This window comes from Chiloscyllium plagiosum, unplaced genomic scaffold, assembly GCF_037043375.1.
Source record: "Chiloscyllium plagiosum isolate Xiang-an unplaced genomic scaffold, Cpla_swu_hap1 HiC_scaffold_1, whole genome shotgun sequence".
NCBI lineage: Eukaryota > Metazoa > Chordata > Chondrichthyes > Orectolobiformes > Hemiscylliidae > Chiloscyllium > Chiloscyllium plagiosum.
Genome location: NW_028270139.1, coordinates 101,752,075 through 101,779,579, shown reverse-complemented (window position 1 = coordinate 101,779,579; position 27,505 = coordinate 101,752,075). Strand labels below are relative to the sequence as shown.

The window sequence follows — 27,505 nt, the reverse complement described above, 5'->3', positions numbered from 1 at the left end:
GACATTCAGCCTCGGACCTTCGGGTGACCATCTTCCAAGGTGGACTTCGGGACAGACAGCAGAGGAAAGTGACCGAGCAGAGGCTGATAGCTAAGTTCGGTACCCATAGGGAGGGCCTCAACCGGGACCTTGGGTTCATGTCACATGACAGGTGATCACCATTACACTACACACACACACACGCGCACAGATATTCCTACACACACACACACTCTCACATACACACGGCACAGGTACACACAGACGCGCACACAGACACCCACACACACCCTTATAGACACACACACTCCCACACATGCACCCCCTCACAGACTTAAGACACTCTGCACTCACTACACACACACACACAACACCCACCCCAGACATTCACACACACACAGACAAAGACCCACATGCATACATATATTTTGTGTGGTGAATTTTTTTATACTTGCAGAGTTACATTGCACTTTGCTCAAAAACTGCATGAATTTATGTAAAACTCTGTTATCTCACTTTTTAGATTAGAATCAATCTAAACATCAGGTCATAGACAGAGAACACAGGGGGCTAACACCTTCAACATATTGTCTAGCTATCACCATTGTTAACAGCCAACCCGAGAATGCAACTTTAAAAAAAGGGTTTTGTGATTTACACATGAAAGAAGTGAAACTATCACTGTATTCTAACAGATGAAAGGCTTAACAATCAATTCTTCAATGTATAATTTCAGTTACATCACACTGCATATTTTTGCTATAAATTCTGTGTTACGATCGAGCCCTCCACAATCACCTGATGAAGGAGCGTCGCTCCGAAAGCTAGTGTGCTTCCAATTAAACCCTGTTGGACTATAACCTGGTGTTGTGTGATTTTTAACTTTGTACACCCCAGTCCAACACCGGCATCTCTGAATCATGGATGCAAAGAGAATGCTTCTTCTTTTGAGTTCAAGCATATAGACCATCAATATCATAGTCACCAAGAAATCTAATAGGACATTCAGAAACTAACTTTTTTACTGTAAGATTTGTGAGAATGTGAGCTTCCTATGAGAGAGAGTGGTTGAAGATATGGTATAGATGCATTGAAGGGAAAGCTGTATCTGGGAAAAAAAAAAAATGCATAGTGTCTTCATGCACCAGCTAACGAAAGTAAACATGTATGCAGGTGCAGCAGGTGCTGAAGAAGGCAAATGATACTTTGACCTCTATAGTGAGAAGGTTCAAATTCAGGTGCAGGGACGTCTTACTGCAGTAGTACTGTACCTTGGTAAGACCACACCTGGATTATTGTGTGTAGTTTTGATCTTATCCAAGGAAGGATATATTGGCTATTGAGAGAGTACAAAAAACGTTTACCAGATTGATTCCTCAGATGGCAGTACTGACCAACAGGAGGAGACTGAATTGGTTAGGACTATATTTTCCAGAGTTTAGAAGAATACAGGAGGTTGGGGAAGAATCTCATAGAAACTTATAAAACTCTAACAGGTTAAGAAAAGGTAAATGTTGGATTGATGTTCTCGATGACTGGGGAGCCCAGAACCAGCGGTCATGGTCTAAGGATAAGGGGTAGATCTTTTAGGATAAGATTAGGAGAAATGTCTTTATCCAGAAAGTGATGAGCTGTGGAATTCTCTGCTGTAGGCAACTATTGAGGCCAACGTATTGAAGAATTTCAAGAAAGATGTTGATGTAGCTCTTGGGACTAAAAGGATCAAGAATATGGGGAGAAAGCAGGAATACAGGAATACTGACTTGGATAATCAGCTATCATATTGAATGGTGGAGCAGTCTGGATGGGCCAAATGGCTGACTCCTGATTCTATATTCTATGTTTCTATTGATTTAGATTAAGTAATTCTCAATTTGTGTATAAACACTGACTTGAACTGGTTGGACCAAAGGCCTATTTCTATGCCTGTATCCTATGTAGATAAAGTAAAATTAATGATTTAACATTTTAAGGTGGAGAGAACTTAATCTATATCTTATATCAAATCAACTTACTACTTCTCTTTGTGTTCAGAAGGATGACACATTTTTGTAAGTTTTCCTTCATCATGTATTTGGTACATAATTCATACTCTTCTATACATAGAAAAGCTTCAGCAATAATGAGAAAGGAAGACCAAACAGAAATCAGCATCAAGCAGTTAAAGAAACCAACTTTCATACCTGAAGAAAATGTTGATGGGGAGTATGGGCTAGTCATCAGTGGAGACTTACTGGTAAGAAACCATTGCATCTCACCTTTAAGGTGGTGTAATTTACCTTTGTTTATTGAAGAGTAATATTTGAATGTGATTATTGAGAAACTTGGCAGAATTTCCATGATAGCTCATGCTATCCCAGAGAATATGATGAGGTTGAAAACATTCTAGTCATCTTGTGGAGATATCTGATTAGAGCTAGAACAAAGGTAGACTTACTGTGCAGCTTGGAATTGCTGTGCTGCTTAACCCCCTAATAATATGTTGACAATTCTGGCGGAGGATTTGAGATCAGTGGGAAAGTCTCCGAATGTTCTCAGTTGAAGGTCTGGGAGGAGGAAGGTGAGAATTGGTTTGTCCAGAGGAGGAACAACTGCCAGAAACAGGCTCCTAAATAGGTGGACCCCATTCAGGCAGTCTGAATATGATTGTGATCTATTTATAATGGTGATCCCTCTCGATGGTGTGGTTAGCCATTGTTGCTTCCTAACTGGGAAATCGTCTTCTGTCTCCTGACTGTCCATCAGACATTCTTGATAAATCAGTCTTAACATTTGTGCACAATGTAGCACACACTCCACTGATTTTTTTTATATACAAAGTTTCCAGAAAAGCAAGAATGATATCTCTCACAGTGGGGAAGAGTTCAACTATCCGGCACCTTCCTAGCACTTGCAAAATATCTTAGCACCCTGAACAAAGCACAAAAAAAACTGAATGCTGGAAATCTGAAACAAGAACAGAAATAGCTAGAGAACGGCAGCAACTGTGGAGAGAAAGCAGAAAAACATTTTGAGTTCAGTGAACCACCTTCAGAACCATTAGCAAATTGTAAATGTTCGGGTTTGGGATTGATGAGTCCTTGGCAGCATAGATTAGAAATGAGCTAAAAGGTAGGAAACAGAAGGTAGGTATGGATGGGCATTTCTCAAACTGGAGACAAGTTGAAAGTGGTGTTCCCAACGATTTTGAGATGGATGTTGAGAGCAAAATTTCTAAATTTGCAAACCCTACTAAGTTAGAGAGAATAATGAATTGTAAGGATGACACTGAGTGACTTCAGAGAGACATTGACAAGTTGGCCAAATGGACAGACACCTATCTGGCAGATGAATTTCAATGCAGAGAAATGTGAAATAGTACTTTTTGGTAGAAGAAATATGGAGAGATATTACAGAGATTTGAGGGGAGAACTAGAGCAGAGAGACTTTGAGTTTCAAGTGCTTGATTCCCTGAAGGTGGTCAGGCTAATTGAAACAGTTAGATGAAAGTGAAGACTGCAGATGCTGGAGATTAGAGTTGAGAGTGTGGTGCTGGAAAAGCACAGCAGGTGAGGCAGCATCTGAGGAGCAGAAGAATTGACGTTTCGAGCATAAGGGTTTATTGGATCCTTGGGTTTATAAATAGAAACAAGGAAGTGATGCTGCACCTCTACAAATCACTGGTCAGACCACATTTGGAATATTGTGTTTAGTTCTTGGACATTTAAGGAAGGTTGTTAAAGCTTTGGAGACTGTGTAAAGCAGATTTATTAGAATGATATCAGGAATGAGGGATTTTAAATACAAAGAAAGATGAAAGATATTGGGCTTATTTTCTTTGAAGCAGAGAATTTGAAAAGGTGAGTTTATTGAGATGTTCAAAATTATGAACAATTTTGTCAGGGTAAAGAGGGATATTCTGTTTCTACTAGTCAGTATGTCAGTAACTAGAGATAATAATTTCAAGATTGTCAGCAAGACAGGAGTCAGATGAGGAGAAACTTCTTTACTCAGAGAGTTGTTAGGATTTAGAATGCACTGCCTGGGAGAGTGGTGGGGACAAATTGCATAGGAGGTTTCCAAAAAGAGTTGGAAATATATTTGAAAGTCATGAATTTAGAGGGCTACAGAGATAGGACTGGACAGTAGGATCAGCTGGGTAGCTCTTTCAGGAACCGGTACAGACACAATGGAACAAATGGCCTCCTATAAAATGATTGTGTGTTTCTAAGAGTCACTGGACCTGAAATGTTGATTTTGCTTTCTCTCCACAGATGCTGCCAGACTTTTTCCAGATATTTCTGTTTATGTTAACCTTAGCATCCTGTTCTGTTATTTTCACGGGTGTTATTGAATGGGATGTACATAGCAGACAATCTACACAATAGGTAGTTAAAGTAGTATCGGAGTCCTACATACAATACTGGATACTAATTTTGATTGATTAATAATTGAGTTTGTGCACCACAACCAAATCTGGGATATAGTGTGGATGATCAGGCACAAGAAGTCAAGTTTAACACATCCAGTATTACTTCTGCTTCACTGTCTCTGCCAAGCAGAGGGAAATAAAATATATCCCACTGTTCTTTTCTGCTGAGGCATACATGTTTGTAAACAGGTGTGTCCCTTTAAGGATGCCAAATTGCCATTCTACATTCCTGTTATTGCACTTCTGAAATCAATTAAAGATCAGAAGAAATGCTTAACTAATAAATACCTTTCTAGGGGTCTTGTCGTGCAGTGGTCATGCACCAATCGAAGGTCTGGATTCAAGTCTGACTTCAGGCTGTGGAGGTGTGTCAGAACATATCACAGCAAGTTGATTAAATAAGACCTTCCTTTCCACTTTTTCTAGGTAAATAGGAATAGAAGTTCAACATGCCACCCATGATTCAATTTAACATTCTGTGTTGCTGCTGTTACAGAAACCACTCAATTTTATTTTTTAAAAATCGAATCACAGTATCAATTTAACCATCACACCATCCAATGAAAGTAATATAGGAAAGATTAAAATCGATAAACGTAGACTTACAAACCTAATTCGTACTAGTTCTACTCAATCCTAATTTATCTTGACTAACATAGGCAACAGTCCATGCCCTAAGTTAAAAAGACTTGACCATGTGAGATCATTGGAACCAATAGCCTGAAAAGGAAGACAACTTCATAGTCTTTTCTGCTAAAATCTGTTAAAAACTGTACATTTCTTCACCTTGGAAAATGTTACTGATGTAATAAGCTTTTTGAGTAAAGAGTGGATGGGACAAGGGCATGGAAGGTCTGTGATAGGGTGGAAGACAGGAAAGATTGACTGATTTAAGATTTAATCTTGGGCAAAGGGAATGTTGATGATGAAGAAAAGAAAAAACAAAACAAAAGATATGCCTCAGGAAGGTGTGCTACGGTCTGAAAGCAAAGATAAGAGAAAACCAAAGCATGAAAGAAAAGGAAACTAAATGGAAGGGGAGAATTTATGGTCTGAAATTATTTAACTTAATGTCGACTTTGAAAGGCATGGAAAATGAAGTGCCATTTGTTGAGCTTCATTGGAAAAATCAGGAAGAAATGTCAGCAAGAGAGCAAGGTGGAGAATTAAAATGACCAACCACGAGGAGTTTGGAATCGTACTTGTAGATTGAACAAAAGTGTTCTGTAAAGCTGTCACCAATCCATATTTGTTCTCCTAAATGTAAGGGAGTCCACATTGTGGTCAGAACATGCAACAGAGTAACTTGAACAGAAGTACACATACATCACCACTTCATCTGGAAACAACGTTCCCTCTATTTTGTCTAGGCTAGTATAGTTTGAGTGGTATACTGTCTACACTGAGCAGAAGTGATATTGCGATTTTTTTGAAAGCTTGTTTATTATATATATTACATTTTAAATTCATTTGAGGACATCCCTGTCATAGACAGGCATTCTGCCTACATATAGCAGTATTACACAATGTGAAATATTAAAAATGTATATTCATATTATTTTACAGTTATAGGTATTCTACTAGTTATAGGTATTCAGCTGATAATCTGAGGACTGTTTAGTGAGGGCAGTGTGTACACCACATATACTGAATGACCAAAAGAGATACTAGTAATTTATTCAATCCTTTGTTGGGAACTTTTCTCGCCTGTCTTATATTGTGTTGATATTTTGTCCAGATAAAATATACAAGTTAATTGACATTAAGTTGTGTAAGTAGCCTATTTCTAATCTATTTCTGGATTTGCACTTAATTAAATTGCTGTGGCTAAATCCACACTCACAGTCAGCATTTAATGACTGAAATGTTGTACAAATGTCTAGAAGAATGGACATTTCTTGAAACTGGTCATTGTTTTAGGGCACAGTTCATTAAATGACTAAACGTCTGATTTTTTCACAACTATAAATTTGAACTCAGAGTATTCCTCACAAATGTCTTTGGCCATATGTTCATCATAGTTGGGTATAATGAGTGGCACGGTGGCACAGTAGTTAGCACTGCTGCCTCACAGTGCCGGAGACCTGGGTTCAATTCCCGCCCCAGGCACTTCTCCCCATGTGTGCGTGGGTTTCCTCAGGGTGCTCCGGTTTCGTCCCACAGTCCCAAAATATGCAGGTTAGGTGAATTGACAATGCTAAATTGCCCCTAGTGTTAGGTGAAGGGGTAAATGTAGAGGAATGGGCCTGGGTGGGTTGCTCTTCAGAGGGTCAGTGTGGACTTGTTGGGCCGAAGGGCCTGTTTCCACACTGTAAGTAATCTAATCTATAAAATTGGACTATTTTGATATCAGTCCCATAATATTGTCTTTTCAAAATTCATAATTGGTTGTGTCAGCGATTGCAGCCTTAGCAAATGCCTGTCACTGTCATAATTCCTCTTCTGGAAATCTGTTTTCCAAGTGGTTACATAGCAGTTGAATCTTTTGAAGATTTGCAGCAATATCTACATTACAGATTAGAGCAGGCAAAACCTTCTTAATTGCTTCACTTCAATAAATACATTCACCTAGATACTAAATATTCAGTTTATTGATCTTGGTCTTTGAAAATGGCATTGCCTGAGTTGTTGTTAAACTGTTTAGTCTGTTCTACTGTAACGCAGTGTTGCATTCTCATGCAAGCTCGTGTTATATTAAATCACGCAATAGAAATAACGGAGTCTATGGGAAAAACAGAGTTGGGCAAACCACCTAGCCTAACACAAGTAATAGCACAGTCTAAGTAAATGTTAAAATCATATATTTTAATGAAATAATACAATAAATTTAACTCTTTCAGGAGTTTCTGAGTTTGCTGAGTTCCAGTACTATATTAAGGGGATGAGGGTCATCATCAGCATCATCATTACTTCAGGGTTACGACGAAAGAAAATATTTATTTCAGAAATGGATGGCTGTGTTTCATTGGCCTCAGACTGTTTCTTGGGGGTTGGCTTTAAAAAGACGTCTAGTTTTTGCTGCTTTGCCACCTTCCTTCTTTCACAAAGAAGCTGTTCATCGGGTGCCAGATAAGACTTTATGCTATGACCTGTTATCCTGCGGCGTTCTGCATAGTCATCATTATCTTCTAAGAGCTGCAAATGCTTCTCAACTTTCCTCAGGATCAAAGACAAAAGAGAAGTGCAAAGAAGGACTTCATCCTCTTTATTTTGAGCTTCAATTTCCCCCGCAGCCACAAGTTGTTGTAGATCAGTCTCCACTTCTTCAAAGCCAACTTGCTTCGCAAGAGCTCCTCTGATGATTCAATGCCTTCAAAATCATGAAGAAAATTTGGGAGAAGATTCTGCAAAACTGCATGCAAGCAGTCCTTACTGACATCACCCCATGCCTCCACAATGATGTCAATAACATTCTTAATGTTAAAGCTCTTCCAAAATTGAAGAACCCTGTCCTTATTATCCTGCTTAGTAACTGCAATCAGCTTCCTGAATTTTCACCTTAAATAATAAGCTTTAAAAGCTGCTACTGCACCCTGGTCTATGGGTTGAATGAGGGGGGTTTTGTTCAGAGGTTGAAATAGCACTTTGATGTTTTTAGAAAGCTCACCAATCGTGAGAGGATGGCTTGGTGCATTGTCCAGAATGAGGCGAATGGGCAGCACGGTGGCACAGTGGTTAGCACTGCTGCCTCGCAGCGCCAGAGACCCGGGTTCAATTCCCGCCTCAGGCGACTGACTGTGTGGAGTTTGCACGTTCTCCCCGTATCTGCGTGGGTTTCCTCCGGGTGCTCCCGTTTCCTCCCACAGTCCAAAGATGTGCAGGTCAGGTGAATTGGCCATGCTAAATTGCCCGTAGTGTTAGGTAAGGGGTAATGTAGGGGTATGGGGAGGTTGCACTTCGGCAGGTTGGTGTGGACTTGTTGGGCTGAAGGGCCTGTTTCCACACTGTAAGTAATCTAATCTTGAAATCCAAATCCTTTCTCCTGCAATAATTTCTAAAACTGTTCTTGAAAACGTCAGCAATAAAGTCAGAAAAAATTTGGCCCAACATCCAAACTCGTTTGCTTGACCTGAAGTAAACACCTAGAGTGGATTTAAGGTAACCAGGAATGGAATCACTTAAAGCCAACGGGAGTTCGCGTTTTTAAAAAAAATCATTCCCCAATTCACCAATTACAACTAAATTGGGTTGACAAAATTTGTGTGATAGGAGAACGATCTGTACTTCGACACATGATCATGACATTCTTGTACAGAAACCGAGTATGCATTCATATTTACTGCAAATATGACATTATCAGTGAGAAATTCCACCATATCAGAATTTGTCTTTTTGTGCTCTGTATGCTTTACCCTCGTCTCACAATTTCCTGGTGTTTTGATGAGCATCCGTAAAATTCAACCTATGCTTTGGTTTCATAAACTAATTAATGGCATCTATGTTCACTTTTTGGCTTAAATGTTGTTTTCAGTAGTCCAATATCCTGCCATTTTTTCTCAGTGCTGAACTAAACTCCGGCGTTTGCTTCAAAGCAAATAGTGCAAATGACATTATCCGTTTCATGATAAATGAAAATCTCACTGGTTTGTACGTTATATTTCTGTGTTGAAGATGGCATTTTGATCTTGATGACCTTGGAAAACATTCCTTCTTGAAATGTGCACAGGATTTCTTTTTTTAGGGAACTTGAAGACTTATTTGCTTTTCTTTTGGACATATTTTAAATTTGTCTATACACATTGATATATTTACTTGTATGGAATGGCAGCCTGCTTCTCAGGTCTTGTGCCTTGTTCCTATAACTTTTGACTCAAGACCTCAAGTTGAGGTGATGTGACCTTACATTCTTCCCCTTCCCAGAGCGTGCTTGACAATCAGTAGTTTTTACAATTTGTCTAGAGCTGGAAGCAATTGTATAGCAGAGTAGTGAATTCAGAAATCTTGGGCTTTGTTCTGGCGCATGGAAGATCCTAGGATTTATGGCTGTCTGTACATGCCATTGGGAACATGTTGTGTGGAGGTCTGGGAAGGATTCCTTTATTGTCTCTCTATGTGTGGCCATCTGGCGCGTGAAAGATTAGGGGGCATGTGTAGGTTTTGATTTTTCTGGGGCACAGTTGCACATGCGCAGCTTTTAGGGAATATTACATAAAAAGTGTTTGATTCCTTGGATGGTGAAAAGAGAATGAGAGATTAAAAGAACAGATGTTTAATCTGCGTTTGTGTGGAAATTGGTCATGGAAAGGAATGGGCATAGGGGGAATTCTGGACTGGACCAGGATATCACAAAGGTATGGTGCCTTGGAATGCTAAAAAGGGCAGGGAAGAGAAGATATGTTTGGTGGTGTTATCACACTGAGGTGATTTCGTTCAGTAGCAGGACTTCACTATTATTACAGCGATGTCAGGATGAGAGATGCCTTTAAAATCATTGCTACATAATGATTGTGTCATTAAACCCTTTGAAAAAAGAATCATTTTAGATAGTTTCTATCATTTGACAAAATTACGAATTTCTACTGAATTACTGGTAATGTGTATTTCTCTCCAAATACAGGCATATGCTTTGGAAGACATGGAAATAGACTTCTTAAAAACAGCTTGTCTTTGTAAAACAGTTATCTGTTGTCGTGTAACACCCCTTCAGAAGGCTCAGGTGATAGAACTGGTGAAAAAGTACAAAAAAGCAATAACATTGGCAATTGGAGATGGTGCAAATGATGTAAGCATGATCAAAGGTAAGTGAGAATAACACTGAATTGGATGTTCAGATTTTTTTGCAGAAATTTCACTTGATAACTTTACATAAATGGAAAGTATAATTGTTGAAATAAAAGAAAAGGTTGAGCCTAGGGAATCACCAAGGGGATCAGAGAGAACTTGCTGTGCATGTCTTCTAATCCTTAAGGAAGAATGGTAGATAAAGTGGTTAAGATGTTTGCCTTTATTAGTCATTGCATAGACTTTAAGGGCGGGGAGATGATCCCATAACTGTATAAAATGATGGTAAGGCCACATCTAGAGTACTGTGAGCAGTTCTGGAATCCACGTTTATAGGATGGATGTTATAACTCTGGAGAGGGTGTGGAGGAGATTTACCAGGATGTTGCCTGGGCTGGGGATTTTCAGTTATGAAGAGAGACTAGATAGACTAAGTTGTTATCCTTAGAGCAGAGGAAATTGAGAGGGGACATGCTTGAGATGTTTAAATTATGAGGAATATAGATTTCAGACAGAAACTGTCTCCCGTGATGGAGGGTTCAATGATCGGGGGCATAGATTTAAGGTAAGGGACAGAAGAAATGTGAGAAAAATATTTTACATCCAGAAGCTGGTGGAAATCTGGAACTCACTGTCTGTAAGGGGTGGTCAAGGCAGAAACTATAAAAACATTGAAGAAGTTTGGATTTGCACTTGTGATGCCAAGGCACACAAGGCCAATGCAAGAAAATGGAATTAGAATAATTAGAAGGTTATTTTTGGCTATTCTCTGTGGCACAGAATTCCATAGGCTCTCTGGGTGAAGACATTTCTTCTCATTTTATTCCTAAATGGCCTACCCTGTACCTTATGACTGTGACCCTTGGTTCTGGACTCCCTTGCCATGAGGAATAGTCTCACTAGTCCTATTAGAATTGTATAGGTTTCTATAAAACTCTCACCCGCCCATTCTTCTAAACTCCAGAGAATATATTCCTCAATGATCCAGTTAGTTATTTCAACAATATTGAGGTTCTGCACTACAAAATGTCTAACTGATTATGTGATTTGAAATTCTTCATTTCTCTGGTACTGGCCCATATTTTAAAAAAATTGAAGGGTTGTGGGCAGAATCTCTACAATTTGCATTCTTCCTTTGACTGAAACGTATAAAATCCTGAAGCGTCTTGACAAGGTATATGTGAAGGGGATGTTTCCTCTTACGGGAGAATCAATGGGAGGTGTCAATGTTTTTAAAAATCGGGTGTAATCTATTTTAAGGAGAGATTAGATGAATTTTTTTCTCTCAGAGAGTCATGGCTCTTTGGAACTCTCTGCCTGATTAGGTGATGCAAGCAGTATTCTTGAATCTTTCTAAAGCAGGGGTAGATAATTTGTTAAGCAAGATGTTGAAAGGTTATTGGGTCGGTGAGAATGTGGATTTGAGGTTACAGTCAGAGCAGTCATGATCTTATTGAATGGTGGAGCAGGTTTAAGGGGCTGAATGACCTAGTCCCACTACTGACCGTGAATGTTTTTCCTTGGAGATGTTCAGGCCAAGAAAGATCGATAGAAGTATTCAAAATCATAAGAGGTTTTAACAGAGAAGTAAAGAGAAAATGCCTCCAGTTGTGAAAGGATCAAGAATAAGAGCGTGCAGATTTAAAAGAAGCAAATGTGATATGAGGAAGATGTTTTTCACACACCTAGTGGCTAGTCTCTGGAATGCATTGTTAGGAAGTGTGGTAGAAACATTTCAATCAAAGCATTAAGGAAAGAGTTAGACAATTATTTGAAATGGAACAATCTGCAGGGTTAATGAGAGAAGGCAGGAGAGTGACACAAAGTGAAAATGCTTGCTTAGTGATTTTAGATTTTGGTGTTCGTGGTCACAGTTATCTAATATAGGCTGCAGATTATTTGTAGGAATTTTCAGACAGTTTATTGAGTGTGTTAAGAAGCAACAGTTTAATGTGCTACATTACTTAATTAAACAAAGAATGGAAAAATATGACCCATAGCAGATGAGAACACTTTACTGATTTCTAAGCCATTCTGTAAAATGGAGAAAGCGATGGTGAACCTCTGCAGTTTGGAATAGTGCGGTGTTTATCCCTGATGGTTCATACTTGTTGGTGGTAACAATCTTTGTTCTCCCCTCAAATTTGCAGTCTTGTGTTAGTAAGGTCATGGCTCGTTCTTCTGGACACTATCATGCGCTTGCTGTCTGTCTCTGTCTCTTGCTTAACACACTCACTTCCCAACTACAGCTTAATATATTTTATTTTGGGGGCTGGCAATTTATGCTGTGTCAAAGATCTGTCTAAATCCTTTAGGCCAATGATCAGGGGCAGCTCGCATGATACCAGGATATCCATTGTCTGGTGACCTGCCTTCACTTGAGGGTTAAATTACTACTCTTTCTATGAACAAACATTTTTTTTAAGCAGTACTTTGATTATAGAGTACATATAGTGTCGTGTAAATCATTAGTTCAGTGGTGCATCATGACCTCAATAATTCTTGTGAATCATTGGTTTTAAATTTGGGAAACTGAGGAGCGACATGCTTAGATTGTGGTGCTCAGGACCAATTGATTTTCACACCAAGGCATTTGAGGTCTCAATAATATTGAATGCAAAACTATTGGATTGTCTGGCTCTCTTCTGGCTCTCCAATGACCATTTAGGGAAGGAAATACCATCTTAACCCAGTCTAGCCTACATGCGACTTCAGGTACACGCCACTGTTTGACTCTTAACAACCTTCTGAAATTGACAGAGGAGCCACTCAATTGTATCAACCAGCTACGGAAAGTCAAAAAGGAATAAAGCCAGAAGGAACACCCAGCATCAACACAAGCATCAGAAGGGCACACCCTGTCAACCCTTTCTCACATCTGAGACTATTGGCAAAACTGGAAGATCTGTCCTATAGATTGATTGATTGATTGAGCAGCAGACTGACCTAATCTTACTCAGTAAATCATAGCTCCAGCCAAAGTCCCAGAATCCTCCAAGTCTATTCCTGAGTTTGACCTCCCTCAAAAGCAGATTAAATCCACCAGAAGTAGGAGCAGATTGATTAATATTAGAAGGCAGTTGTATTGATTTTGCGCCTAATGATTTTAACTCTCAGAGGTGTTCATCTACCAACATAAGATATGCAGTTAATGAGAACACCATACCTTAGTTAACATTTTGACGAGTGTTTTACCTTGTCAGTTTCACAAATCAGTTAAGAGTTGTTTGCATGCTGGTCCACCAAAGGTGACAGAACTATCAGTTCAGCCAGTCTCTGAATCAGACTTGGAAACAAGCTGGCAGGTTAGAACACATGACGTGTCAGTGTAAAGCGATGAAATCTGCAGGAAACTTCAATATCTCCTATGACCCCTTTACAAGACCCTTACTTTAACTTTAAAGTGTCAAATGTATTCAAAGACCATGCCGTATGGAACATCGTAGATCAGAGATTGTGATCAATATAGTTTGTAAAAATGCAATACTTTAATCTGTATGGTCTATGTGTATGGATATACGTATTTGTGTGGCTGTGTGAATGAGATCAGATGTTTTTGACCCTGTGTTTAATTCAAGGGAAAAGTGTGTGATAAAATTGCTTTTATTTTTGAGGTTTACAAAATGCTCCTGAAAACTGTTTAACCAGGATAATCCATCAAAGTGGGACGGTAAGAAATAGGGACAGGAATAGGCTGTTTGGCTCCTTGGCCTTAAAAATACGTAAAGGCTCAGCCCCACAGCTCTCTGTGGCAAGGAGTTCCCAAGATCCTCATTCCTCTGTTAGAAGAAATTCGTTCTCATCTTAGTCTTAAATTGGCACCCTTTTGTTTTGAGACTATGCCCCCTGGTTCCAGACTGTCCCATGAGGGCAGCCATAAGGTTCCAGCCTTATTTTCCAGCAGCCCAATATCCACACTTGCTTCTCTCTTACTTTGTAAATATCCACAAAAAAACTCTTGAAATATTCTTTTATATTATTAGCTAAATTAATCACATATTTTATCTTCTCCCATTTATTGCTTTTTTAGTTATAGTCTGCTGGTTTTTAAAGGCTTCCCAATCAAGTGGTTTCCCACTGATCTTGTGAGCTTTTTCTTTTGCATTTATGCTATTCCTGATTTCCCTTCTCAGCCATGGTTGCCTCATCCTCCCCTTAATATGTTTCTTCATTCTGGGGAAGAATTTCTGCTGTGCCTCCTGAATTACCTCAGAACCCCTGCCATTGCTGCTGAACCGTCTTCCCTGCTAGGCTTCCATTCCAATCAACTCTGGCCAGCTCCTCCCTCATGTCTTTGTGGTTACCTTCACTCAATTGTGATATTGTTACTTCTGATTCAAATCTTCTCCCTCTCAAGCTGCAAGTTGAATTCTTTCATATTGTGGTCACTACCCCTTTGGGGTTCCTTCACTTTACGTGCTCTAATAAAGTTTGCCTCATTAAATCCAGAATTGCCTGTTCCTCGTATACTCCACTGAAAGCTACTCTAAAAAAATAATTTCATAGACATTCCATGAATTCCTTTTCTTAACACCCGCTACCAAGCCAATTCACCTACATATCAAAGCCACCCCCTCCTCAATTATTGTACTGTTGTCTTTCTTACATGCCTTTTCTAGCTCCTGATTTATTTTCTTCCCCACATCCTGGCTACTACTCAAAGGCCTATACACATCTTCCATCATGGACTTTTTTCCTTTGCAGTTTCTGAACTCTACCCACACAGATTTTACACCTTCTGACTCCAAATCACTTACTATTAATTCAATTTCATTTTTTATTAATAAGACAACGCTGCCCCATCTATCCATCTGCCTGTCCTATTAATAAGATTTGTTTTTTGGATGTTTAGTTCCTAGCCCTGATCCCCTTGTAGCCACGTCTCTGTGATATCCGCCAGTTTCAATCTGTGCTGTAAGCTCATTTACCTTGTTTCATACACTGCACACATAGTGGTTCCCTTATCTGCTGTGCCTGAAGTTAAATTCATGATTTTTTTCCATACTGCCTGTCCTGTTACTTGTTCTGGAAACTTTAACCATTGCTCAGCCCTCCACGCTTCTTTAACTCTTACCATAATCTTCCACCTGCTGACTGTTTAGTTTGACGCCTTACTCACAGCCTTAGCTATGTGATTTGTAAGGACTTTGATCCCAACAAGATTCAGGTGAAACTGTCCCATCGAACAGCTCCCTCCTTCCCCGATGAAGCCAATGTCGTCTTTCCTTTGCTAAGGAGACAAAACAGCTCACAATGTTATAGATATGGTCTCAACAGCACCGTGTAACTTGCAGTAAGACTTCCTTACTCTTATACTCCAACCTCCTTGAAAAAAGGTCAACATTCAATTAGCCTTTTTGATTACCTGTATGCCAACCTTCTGTGTTTCATGCACAAGTACTCCCAAGTGCCTTTTGGTTGTAGCTTTCTGCAGATATTCTCCCTTCCAAAATGAAGAAGTTCACATTTTCCCACATTGTATTCCATTTGCCAACTTTTTGCTTACTTATTTAATATATCAACAGCTCTGCGTAAACTTTTTGTATCCTTTTCACAAGTTTCTTTTCCACCTATATTTGTGTCATCCAGGAATATATTGTGTCTTCCTTCACATCATTAATTTATATTGCAAACAGATGTAGGCCAAGCACTGATCCCATTAGAATCCAACTACTTACAGGTCACCAACCTGAAAAAGAACCCCTTATCCCCACTTGATATTTCCTATCCATTGGCTAATTCTCTATCCATGCCAATATACTGCCTCCAACACCATAGGCTCTTATGGCAACCTCTTGTGAGGTACTTTGTCAAATATCCTCTGGAAGACTAAATACAACTAGCTCCACTCTATCTACTCTGGTTGAGACTTCCTCAAAAAACTCTAATAAATTAGTTAGAAGTGACTTTCCTTTCATGAAGTCTTGCTGATTACATGATGATTTTCCAAATGTACTGTTATTACTTACTTAATAATTGATTCCAACATTTTTCCAACAATAGATATTAGGCTGATTGGCCTATAATTATCTGCTTTGATGGCCCTCCCTTTTTGAATAAGGGTGTTACCTTAGCAGTTTTCCAAACCTCCAGTACTTCTCCAATGTCCAAAGGTTTTTGAAAAATTTCAACAAATGCATCCACTCACTCTGTAGCTTGTTCTTTTACGAACCAAGGATGTAAGCCATCAGGGTCAGGGGACTTATATATCTTCACATCAGAACAAAACATCCTTTAGCTCTCTCTCTGCCCCCCCCCCCCCCCCCGCCGCCACCTTCGAAAGAAAAAGCACACCTCTTTCTAAACATAACCTACAGATCACAGGCAATAAAGGATCACATACATTTAGTCTGTGACAGCATTTTGTACCAAGCTCTCCAACCTTGACAATGTAAGAGCTTGGTGATTTTTTTTTGTGTTGTTCGTGAACTTGAGCCATAAGCCCATTGACAGCTGGCCTCCCACAACAAACATGAAATGGCAGCTTCCAAAAGAGCTAATTTTGAGAGGCTGGAAACAATCAAACAGGATCAGAGAAACAGTTAGTGTCCAAGGTACATTATTCTGAGGAGATTTCGGCAGGATTTTGATTCATGAAGCTGGAGGCTAGGCTGGGGGTGGGCTGAATGTTTTTGTGTTTCTTAAAGGAATACTCCTGTATGGACGAGAAATTACATGACTGGTAGTCATTTCAGAGATTCTGATTTATGATCCCTTGGTTGGTTATTCCATTCCAGCTTGAATGTTGTTCCAGAGTCTTTATGAAGATGCAAAGTTATTCAAATAATATCTAATTCATTTTTCCACAGCTGCTCACATTGGAGTTGGTATAAGTGGTGAAGAAGGAACACAGGCTGTCCTTTCAAGTGATTTCTCCTTTGCTCAATTTCGTTATCTACAACGTCTGTTATTAGTCCATGGAAGATGGTCATATTTTCGCATGTGCAGATTTCTCAGTTACTTTTTCTATAAAAATTTTGCCTTCACATTTGTTCACTTTTGGTATGGATTTTTCTGTGGATTTTCTGCACAGGTAAGTCTGCTCCAAAATCTATGTTTTGCACTCATACAATTCATGCAGAAATGTGAATTGATGATTCTCAGGGTAAGGAGAAATGTCAAGTGGAACATTACACCTTTAAGAAAGTAATTTTTTCATTACACAAGTTTACCAATTGAAAGCAGCCAGTAATGATAATCTCAGAATAACAGAATGCCCTTTTAAGACTGAGATAAGGAGAATTTCTTCTCATAGACGGTAGTGAATTTGTGGAATTATTTACCACAGAGGGATGCAGAGGCTGCGTTGTTAAGTATTTTCAGAGATTGACAGATTGTTAATCAGTAAAGAAATCAAGGGTTATGGGAAGAATGCAGGAAAAGAGAGTTGAACATTATCAAATCAGCTATGATCTCATTGAATCGTGGAGCAGATCGAATGGGCTGAATGGCTTGCTTCTGCTCCTATATCCTATAACTTAGATTCTCTCATTTGCCAGCATCTGTGCTATGTTATGCATTATTGCAGGTTTTCTTTTCTAGTTTGATGATGTCCCTTACCTCATAAATCATCTATGGCTTTTTTGAGGCAAGAGAAACTGGACCTCTTGTCCCTTAAAAGAATAAATCTGTTTTATATCATGCTAGATTAATTTTTCAACATTTCACACCAACTGTGCATAATTTTTAACCAGTAATGGATTTGTCTAGTTTACTCTGGGCAAACTCAGTCTTGTCCTGTTGGCCTTATGTAATTTTAGTATTGTGTTGCCCTTTCCCTTTTTCATGCAATGCATTGAATTCAATCAATTTCTGGTCACTGTGATATAAATATTAACACTCCAGAAGCTTGTTATCCAAACCTGGCTCATTGCTTATTACTAATTATCGGAACAGAGCATGCTATTCAGCCTACCAAAGTTATTCTGCCATTCAGTGAAATCAAGGCTTATTTGTTGCCAAATTCCACATATCTGCCTTTGCTGAACAAAACATCTATCTCAGACTTAAAATAAACAATTGATCCAGCATAAACTTGTGCAAGAGTTCCAAATCTCTACCTCCTTTTGTATGTAGAAGTGTTTCCTAACACCACTCAAGAATAGTCCGGTCTCTATTGTTTACTGTCTTCAGGCTGCCTTAGCATTATCTGGCATGTCGGTTTGTGGGGGTGACTATTAAATGTGCTGGTGAAAACTGATAAATGGTGCTCAGATTATGTCCCTAGTTCCAGAATTTCCAACTAGTGGCAATAGTTTATCTTTAATTGTGTTGTATTTTCCTGCTATCAGATCACCCATAACCTTCTAAATTCTAGAGAAATCTAATTTCTCTTCCACTCTTGATGGTTCCAAGATATATTGCAGAAATCTATGCTGAACACACTCAAAAAATGTATATTTCTGATGTGAACTTAGCTGCTTACCCCATTCTATATGGAAATTAAAATCATCTGTTAATTCCACACTGCTTTTATTCCATATTCACCTAACCTCTACATTAATACACCCTGCCACTTCACACTCTCTTATCAACAATTATGTGATTATAGTATTGAATTTTAGGTTTAATCAAAAATTCAAATGCAATTAGTATATTATCTCCTCTCCAAGCTATTTGGTGCCTAAATAAAATTCCAGTGGAAATATACGTTGTAATCTAAATAACTTGAGAACTGACATGATTTCTATTTAGTTCTCAGTTTTATTTTGGAATTATTTCATGAAAATCTGTATCTGAATGTGCTATATAACTAATTGTTCATTTTCAGGCTTAATAAATCTTAATAGTGCTATTCTTTTTTTTCTACAGACTGTATATGATGAATGGTTTATTACACTGTACAATTTAATGTATACATCTCTTCCTGTATTAGCAATGAGTCTGTTTGATCAGGTATGTCACTACATTTTTTTAACTCTCTTTAGGCTGTCCTTGCCTTATCTGCCACAACAGTAGTAGGGGTGACCATTAAATGTATAGGTGAAGCACTGATGACATCATCAGGTGTCATTTGTGATTTTAACTTGAGGTCTGAACAGGGGAGCAGTTACAATTCTCCTAACAGGCCAAACCAGTGAGGAATAGGAGTCAGAGCCCCTGTTTCCTCCAAGCTATGGAAGTTAGAAGTTCTTACATAAACTGACCACAGGCTGAGTTATTGCATGTGCATTGCTGTGGAAAGAATTTGAAAGAACCTGCACATTTGCTGAATACTGCAAAAAGAAATTGGGGAGAATGTTGCTCAGGACTATAAGTGGCTTCAATAAGATACTTTTGTTTAGTTTCTTTCTTGGACCATGAGAAACTTACGAGAGTTGATGACTTATTGGTCTTATCACTGGACTGTTAACCTAGAGATCCAGGTAATGTTCTGGGGACTGGGTTCAAATCCCACTATGGAAGACAATGGAATTTGAATTCAATAAATGTCTGGAATTAAGAGTCTAATGATGAACATTGTCGATTGTGTACACTAATGTCCTTTTAGGAAGGAAACTGCTATCTGATCTGGCTTGCATATAACTACTAACTGCTCCAGGAAATAAAAAATGGGCAATAAGGGATTAGCCCTCATTCTAAGAATGAAATTTTAAAAATCAAAGTTTTCCTGTCAGCTTGACAGATAAATTATTTCTTGTCACATATTTTCTTTTCCTGACTTAACACTCCATCAGAATTTCCAACTCATATTGTTCCAATTCCATTCCTTCTAATCATTGGTAATGTCCCCACCTGTCATGATCTTAACAGTTGGCCAACTATTTCTTGCTGGCTGTTTTATACAAGATGTCAACAAGTTCCATGAAAATGTAGCCCTAGCTATTAAACTTATGCAAGCATACCTGGTATTATGCCTACACTGCTCACTTAAGTGCTTTCCTACCCAGCAGTAAATATTGAAACTAGCATTTCTGAAGTGGTTGTTTGAGATATTATAAAACATAATTTGTTTGTTGAATATAGAATATTTTAAACAGTTATTTAATTGATGATAGAAAATCAAGATGTAAAATGATAGGTTTAAGAATAATATTGCTTCAACAGTTTCACTTGAGTCCCTTGTGTTGCAGCGGTAGAGTCCCTGCCTGAATAGAGTCATAGAGATGTACAGCATGGAAACAGACCCTTCAGCCAGCACTCGACCCATATCCCTCCAAGCTCTTCCTAAACATATACACATCCAAATGCCTTTTAAATGTTGAAATTGTACCAGCCTCCACCACTTCTTCTGGCAGCTCATTCCATACACGTCCCACCCTCTGTGTGAAAAAGTTGCCCCTTAGGTCTTTATTATATCTTTCCCATCTCACCCTAAACCTATGCCCTCTAGTTCTAGGCTCCCCGACCCCAGGGAAGACTTTGTCTATTTATCCTATCCATGCCCCTCATAATTTTGTAAATCTCTATAAAGTCACCCATCAGCCTCTGACACTCCAGGGAAAACAGCCCCAGCCTGTTCAGCCTCTCCCTGTAGCTCAAATCCTCCAACCCTGGCAACATCCTTGTAAATCTTTTCTGAACCCTTTCAAGTTTCACAACATAGAGGGATGTGGGCCAAGTGCTGGCAAATGGGACTAGATTAAGTTGGGGTATCTGGTTGGCATGGACAAATTGGACCAAAGGGTCAGTTTCTGTGCTGTACATGTCTATGACTCTATGCTGAAGCAATCTTTTAAGAGGCGGCTTCCAAATAAGTCACATCCATCATCACTGACGTGTTAAGGACAGTGGCCAGCCTCTGGTATAACAAACATCCTGGGGGTTACCATTGACCAGAAACTTATCTGCAATAGCCACATAGACACAGTGACTACAAGAGCAGGTCAGAGGCTCGGAATACTGCAGCAAATAATTCACCTGACTCCACAAAGCCTGCCTAATCTACAAGGCACATGTCAGGAGTGTGATGGAATAGACTACATTTGCCTGGGGATGTTGCAGCTCCAACATCACTCAAGAAGCTTGTCACCGTCCAGGTCAAAGCAGCCCATTTGATTAGCACCACATCTACAAACATCCACTCCCTCCACCCCTGACACTCAGTAGCAGCAATGTGTACAATCTACAGGATGCAATGCAGAAATTCACTAAATATCCTCAGAGAGCACCTTACATACCCATGATCACTTCCATCTAGAAGGACAAAGGCAGCAGATACATGGGAGCACCACCACTTTCAAGTTCCCCTTGAAGCTACTCACCATCCTGATTTGAAATATATTGCTATTCCTTCATTGTCATTCCGTCAAAATCCTGGAGTTCCCTTCCTAAGGGCATTGTGGTTGCCCACAGCACATAGACTGCAGAGGTTGAAGAAGGCAGTTCTCAATGGAAATCTGGACAGGCATTTATATAAATATGGCGTGAGTACAGAGTCTGCTTCAGTTATGTTACCCCAGATGAATGAATAGGTTTCTAACCATCACACTTAGGGTTAATTCATGATTGTGGGTGCTAAAGATCAGTCATTGAAGCCCCAGGACATGTCTGCAGGAGTTCATTAGAATAGTGTCCTCGCCCCAACCATCTGCGGCTGCTTGATCAATGTCCCTCCATCTCAGGAGATATGAGGAAGCAACAGTCAAGTGATATTATCTCTGGACTGTTAATCCAGAGACCCAGGTAATATTCTGGGTAACCATGTTTGAATCCTGCTACAGTAGAAGGTGGAATTTGAATTCAATAAAAATCCAGAATTAAGAGTCCAATGATGGTCGTAAAAACATTGTCAATTGTCAGAAAAACCCATTCTGGTTCAGTAATTCACTAATGTCCTTTAGAGAGGAAAACTGCCATCCTTACTTGGTCCGCACTACATGTTCACTGATAAGATACAACAAGATTTCGATAATATCCAGGCTGACAAATTGAAGTAACATTTGCACCCATAACACAATAACAAAATGTAAATGTCAGGCAATGACCATCTCCAATAAGAGCCAATCCAACCACTTCCTCTTGACTTTCAATGGTGTTACCATCACTCACTATCAACGCCTTGGGGTTATCATTGACTAGAAACACAATTGGACTCACCACACAAACTAGTGTCTTTAAGGGCAGGTCAGAGGTTAGGAATGCTATGGTGAGTAACTCCCCTCCTAACTCTCCAATGCCTGACCGCCATCTACAGGCCCAAGCCAGGAGTGATATTAAATACTTTCTGCTCATATGGATAGGTGCAGCTCTAACAACACACATGAAGCTCAATACCGTACAGGACAAAACAGCCCGCTTGACTGGCACCTCATCCACAAGCATCCATTCCTTCCACCACTGTAGCAGTAATGTGTATTATCTATAAGATGCACTGCAGAAATTGATCAAAGATCCTTAAGCAGCATCTTTCCAACCTTCCATCTAGAAGGACAAGAGCAGCTATTGTGTAGAAACACTATTATCTGCAACTTGCCCTCCAAGTCATTCACCATCCTGACTTGGAAATATATTGCTGGTCCTTCAGTGTTTCAATGTCAAAATCCTAGAATCTCCTCTTTAATGACATTGTAGGTCTACCTACAATACATGACTGCAACAGTTCAAGAGTGTAGCTCATCACCACCTTGTCAAAGACAACTAGGAATGGCAATAAATGCTGTCAGCCAGCAATACCCATGTCCTATGTGTGAATAAAAAAGAACATGAAAAGTAAGCAGCTGGCTGAAGTATTGTTGGCTTCAGAATTATATTGCAGAATGAGTCAGCAGTTTTGGGAGAGGAGGATGAAATTCAAGATAAAAATATGTAGATATATAAGCAAAATCTAACATAAAAGAACACATGCCAAGGATCTATTTAGAGCTTGTCATTCAATATTGATTGGAACTGATTTTGTGTTGCAGGATGTAAATGACCGCTGGAGTATGGCATATCCTCAACTTTATGAACCTGGACAGTTTAATCGTTATTTCAACAAATTGGTTTTTGTGAAATGTATTATCCATGGAGTTTATAGTTCCTTGGTTCTTTTTTTTATTCCATATGGTGCCCTATTTGAAGCAGTGAGAGATGATGGAGAGACAGTATCTGACTATCAGTCTTTTGCTTTAATTGCTCAGACATGCTTGCTTGTGGCCGTTACTCTACAGGTAACTGAGTATTCACATTTTTTGTAAAGAAATCATGGATATTTATGTTATGAAAACAAATGATAATATTTACTTTTTTTGCAAACTCAATATGCCTCAGTTGTAAATACATTTAAATAGCTCACATTTTATGTGATGGCACTTAGGTAGTGCCATCACATGTGACAATTTCTGCATGCAAGATTTCAAAAGGAGTTGGCTTTGCACATATCACTGTGGCTCCATCAAGCTGTCGTTCACCACTGATGTAACAATAAGCCAAGATGGTATTTCCATTTTACAAATCTGCCACGTTTTACCAGAAAGTAAACAATGTGATTTACTGGCACACTGAGGAAACTCCATGGAGACTCCAAAATGACAACTGACCTAGATCCTGAAGATCTGCTCCATATTTTTGCCAAATCAGATTTTCAACAGTAGGACAAATGGAGTGGGATGAGAGTCATTTCAATACAAAATCAGCAGGGCAGATCCTATTTTCCTGCAGCAAGGGCCATAATTTGCAGTGTGTCTATTGCAATCCTTTTGAGAGATTATAATACTCTTGAAGAATGAACACGGTCTGCAAAATGTCAAGCTGTGAAGTTATTTAAATACTTAGCCTTTAAAGGTAAGAAAGAATCTACATACTCAGTATGTAGATTGTCCGACCTTGTAACTCAGTATGTAGATTGTCTGACCTTTCTAACTCAGTATGTAGATTGTCCGACTTTCTAACTCAGTATGTAGATTGTCCAACCAGAGGGGAGGCCATATTGGATTTGGTACTTGCTAACGAACCGGGACAAGTGATGGGCTTGTTAGTGGGTGAGCATTTTGGTGATGGTGACCACAATTCTGTGACTTTCACCTTGGTTATGGAGAGGGATAGGTGCGTGCAACAGGGTAGGTTTTACAATTGGGGGAAGGGTAAATACGATGCTGCAAGACAAGATCTGAGGAGCATAAGTTGGGAGCATAGGCTGTCAGGGAAGGATGTCGTTGAAATGTGGAACTTTTTCAAAGAACAGATAAGACGTGTCTTTGATATGTATGTACCTGTCAGGCAGGAGAGAGATGGTCGTGTGAGGGAACCTTGGTTGACGAGGGAGGTTGAATGTCTTGTAAAGAGGAAGAAGGAGGCTTACATAAGGTTGAGGAAACAAGGTTCAGACAGAGCATTGGAGGGATACAGGATAGCCAGGAGGGAGCTGAAGAAAGGGATTAGGAGAGCTAAGAGAGGGCATGTAAAATCTTTGGCGGGTAGGATCAATGATAACCCCAAGGCCTTTTATGCGTATGTGAGAAACATGAGAATGACGAGAACGAGGGTAGGTCCGATCAAGGACAGTAGTGGGAGACTGTGTATTAAGTCGGAAGAGATAGGAGAGGTCTTGAATGAGTACTTTTCTTCAGTATTTGCAAATGAGAGGGACTGTATTGTTGAAGAGGAGAGTATGAAACAGACTGGCAAGCTAGAGGAGATAATTGTTAGGAAGGAAGATGTGTTGGGCATTTTGAAAAACTTGAGGATAGACAAGTCCCCGGACCTGATGGGATATTTCCTAGGATTATTTGGGAAGCAAGAGAGGAAATTGCAGAGCCGTTGGCAATGATCTTTTCGGCTTCACTGTCAACGGGGGTGGTACCAGGGGACTGGAGAGTGGCAAATGTTGTGCCCCTGTTCAAAAAAGGGAATAGGGATAACCCCGGGAATTATAGGCCAGTTAGTCTTACTTCGGTGGTAGGCAATGTAATGGAAAGGGTACTGAGGGATAGGATTTATGAGTATCTGGAAAGCCAGCACAGATTTGTGAGGGGTAGGTCTTGGCTTACAAGTCTTACTGAATTCTTTGAGGAGGTGACCAAGCATGTGGATGAGGGTAGAGCAGTGGATGTAGTGTACATGGATTTTAGTAAGGCATTTGATAAGGTTCCCCATGGTAGGCTTATGCGGAAAGTCAGGAGGCATGGGATAGTGGGAAATTTGGCCAGTTGGATAGAGAACTGGCTAACCAGTCGAAGTCAGAGAGTGGTGGTAGATGGTAAATATTCAGCCTGGAGCCCAGTTACAAGTGGAATTCCGCAGGGATCAGTTCTGGGTCCACTGCTGTTTGAAATGTTTATTAATGACTTGGAAGAGGGAGTCAAAGGTTGGATCAGTAAATTTACAGACAATATGAAGATTGGTGGAGTTGTGGATAGTGAGGAGGGCTGTTGTTGGCTGCAAAGGGACTTAGATATGATGCAGAGCTGGGCTGAGGAGTGGCAAATGGAGTTCAACCCTGTCAAGTGTGAGGTTGTCCATTTTGGAAGGAGAAATAAGAAAGCGGAATACAGGGTTAACGGTAGGGTTCTTAGTAAGGTGGAGGAGCAGAGGTATCTTGGGGTCCATGTTCAAAGCTTTTTGAAAATTGCCACTCAGGTGGATAGAGCTTGTAAGAAGGCCTATGGTGTATTAGCGTTCATTAGCAGAGGGATTGAATTCAAGAGTCGTGAGGTGATGTTGCAGCTGTACAGGACATTGGTAAGGCCACATTTGGAGTACTGTGTGCAGTTCTGGTTGCCTCATTTTAGGAAAGATGTGGCAGCTTTGGAGAGGGTGCAGAGGAGACTTACCAGGATGTTGCCTGGAATGGAGAATAGGTCATACGAGGATAGGTTGAGAGTGCTAGGTCTTTTCTCATTGGAACGGCGAAGGATGAGGGGTGACTTGATAGAGGTTTATTCCCCAGTGATCAGGGGAATAGATAGAGTAGACAGTCAGAGACTTTTTCCCCGGGTACAACAGAGTGTTACAAGGGGACATAAATTTAAGGTGAAGGGTGGAAGGTATAGGGGGATGTCAGGGGTAGGTTCTTTACCCAGAGAGTGGTGGGGGCACGGAATGCGCTGCCTGTGGGAGTGGCAGAGTCAGAATCATTGGTGACCTTTAAGCGGCAATTGGATAGGTACATGGATAGGTGCTTAAGCTAGGACAAATGTTCGGCACAACATCGTGGGCTGAAGGGCCTGTTCAGTGCTGTATTGTTCTATGCTCTATGTAAGGCCTCCCTGTGTCAGAGAAGGATGAACAAAAACTTGAGTGTCAAGTTATTTAAATCTGCAACCTTTTCAAATAGGTTGCCTTTTCAGAGAGGTAAAATAAAGACATGTTTGAGCAGTTGCAAAAGCTGTTACTGATGTTACCCTCAGGGTTATCAAGATGACATTATTAATAATTGGCTGTTCTCCGCTTTTCAATTTTGAGGGTTTGTAACCACTGTTCCCTAATAATGACAGTTCACCATTTGTAAGGAATTTTCAGATTATTGAGTTTGTCGAGAAGCAGCAGTTTAGAAATGATATGTTAAGTAATCAGACAAAATAACATATACAACCCATGAAAATTACATGTGACTTGAACACATGATAACCCAGAAACAGAGATTCTTTATTCTACAGGCACCATGTACATGGAATGAAGCATATCACCTATATTGGGCTGAGAAATCTTTTGTCGATGTGCCCTCCTCTTTCCAATCTGCCCTCCTTCCACCAAAACATCAGTTTTTTTCCCCAGCAAGAGACCATTTGAATGCTCCAGCTGCTCTCCCTAACCAATTACCACCTCCTGGTGGAAGTCCCTGTGAACTGCTCAGCTCCCTTGTTCAGTAGCCTCCAACACTATCACCACCACCTCCTGGCAATTCTGTTACATCTGGATAGTTCACTGATAAAGGATGAACAGACAATTTGCACAGTGTGTGTCAATTTCATTAAAATTGTGGACAGCATCTCACTCTTTAGCTAAAGTGTTCGGGATTTCTTGCCTTGATCCTTTCCATCCTCTCACAATCCACTTTTGATCTAGAGGAGGTAGCTATCTGGTAAGCACTGCTATCTATCAAGAACAACTCCTCTGAGTCTGACCTCTTATTGACATAACCTATTTTAGGGAATGATAATTTATGCTGTGTCAATAGCTTGTTTAATTTTTTAAAATCAGTGTGCACAGGACAACTACTGACATGTCAGGATAACTATTGCCTCCTCTTGTGTAATACCATCTTAAGATCAGTCTTCATTTTTCTGAAGAAAAGACTTCTGTTTTTCCGAAACAACTTGGGGCACCAGTAAATTAGTGGCCTGATAGCCTTTTTATCTATTATCTTTAACTTGCCTTTGTACTCGCTGAAGAAGTTTTTTTGGGATTATGTGGAGGTGCCGGTGTTGGATTGGGGTGGAGAAGTTCAGAAGTCACATGACACCAGGTTATTGTTCAACAGGTTTATTTGAAATCACCACATTTTAGAGCGCTGCTCCTTCATCAGGTGATGTC

At 39.8% G+C, this 27,505-nt stretch overlaps 1 protein-coding gene across 3 annotated transcripts in view; it reads left to right on the top strand.

Annotated features, from left to right (window-relative positions):
- Window positions 1-27,505, top strand: part of LOC122548976 (phospholipid-transporting ATPase ID) — a 272,266-nt gene that overhangs the window by 225,721 nt on the left and 19,040 nt on the right. For 2 of the 3 annotated variants that reach the window (XM_043688030.2, XM_043688038.2), the window contains 5 exons: window positions 2,086-2,215; window positions 9,948-10,128; window positions 16,921-17,144; window positions 18,923-19,006; window positions 22,957-23,202. In XM_043688030.2, coding sequence (XP_043543965.2) covers window positions 2,086-2,215; window positions 9,948-10,128; window positions 16,921-17,144; window positions 18,923-19,006; window positions 22,957-23,202 — 865 coding nt within the window. Of the gene's footprint in view, window positions 1-2,085; window positions 2,216-9,947; window positions 10,129-16,920; window positions 17,145-18,922; window positions 19,007-22,956; window positions 23,203-27,505 lie in introns of those variants that run through there. The other variant, XM_087989438.1, reaches the window with a different exon arrangement.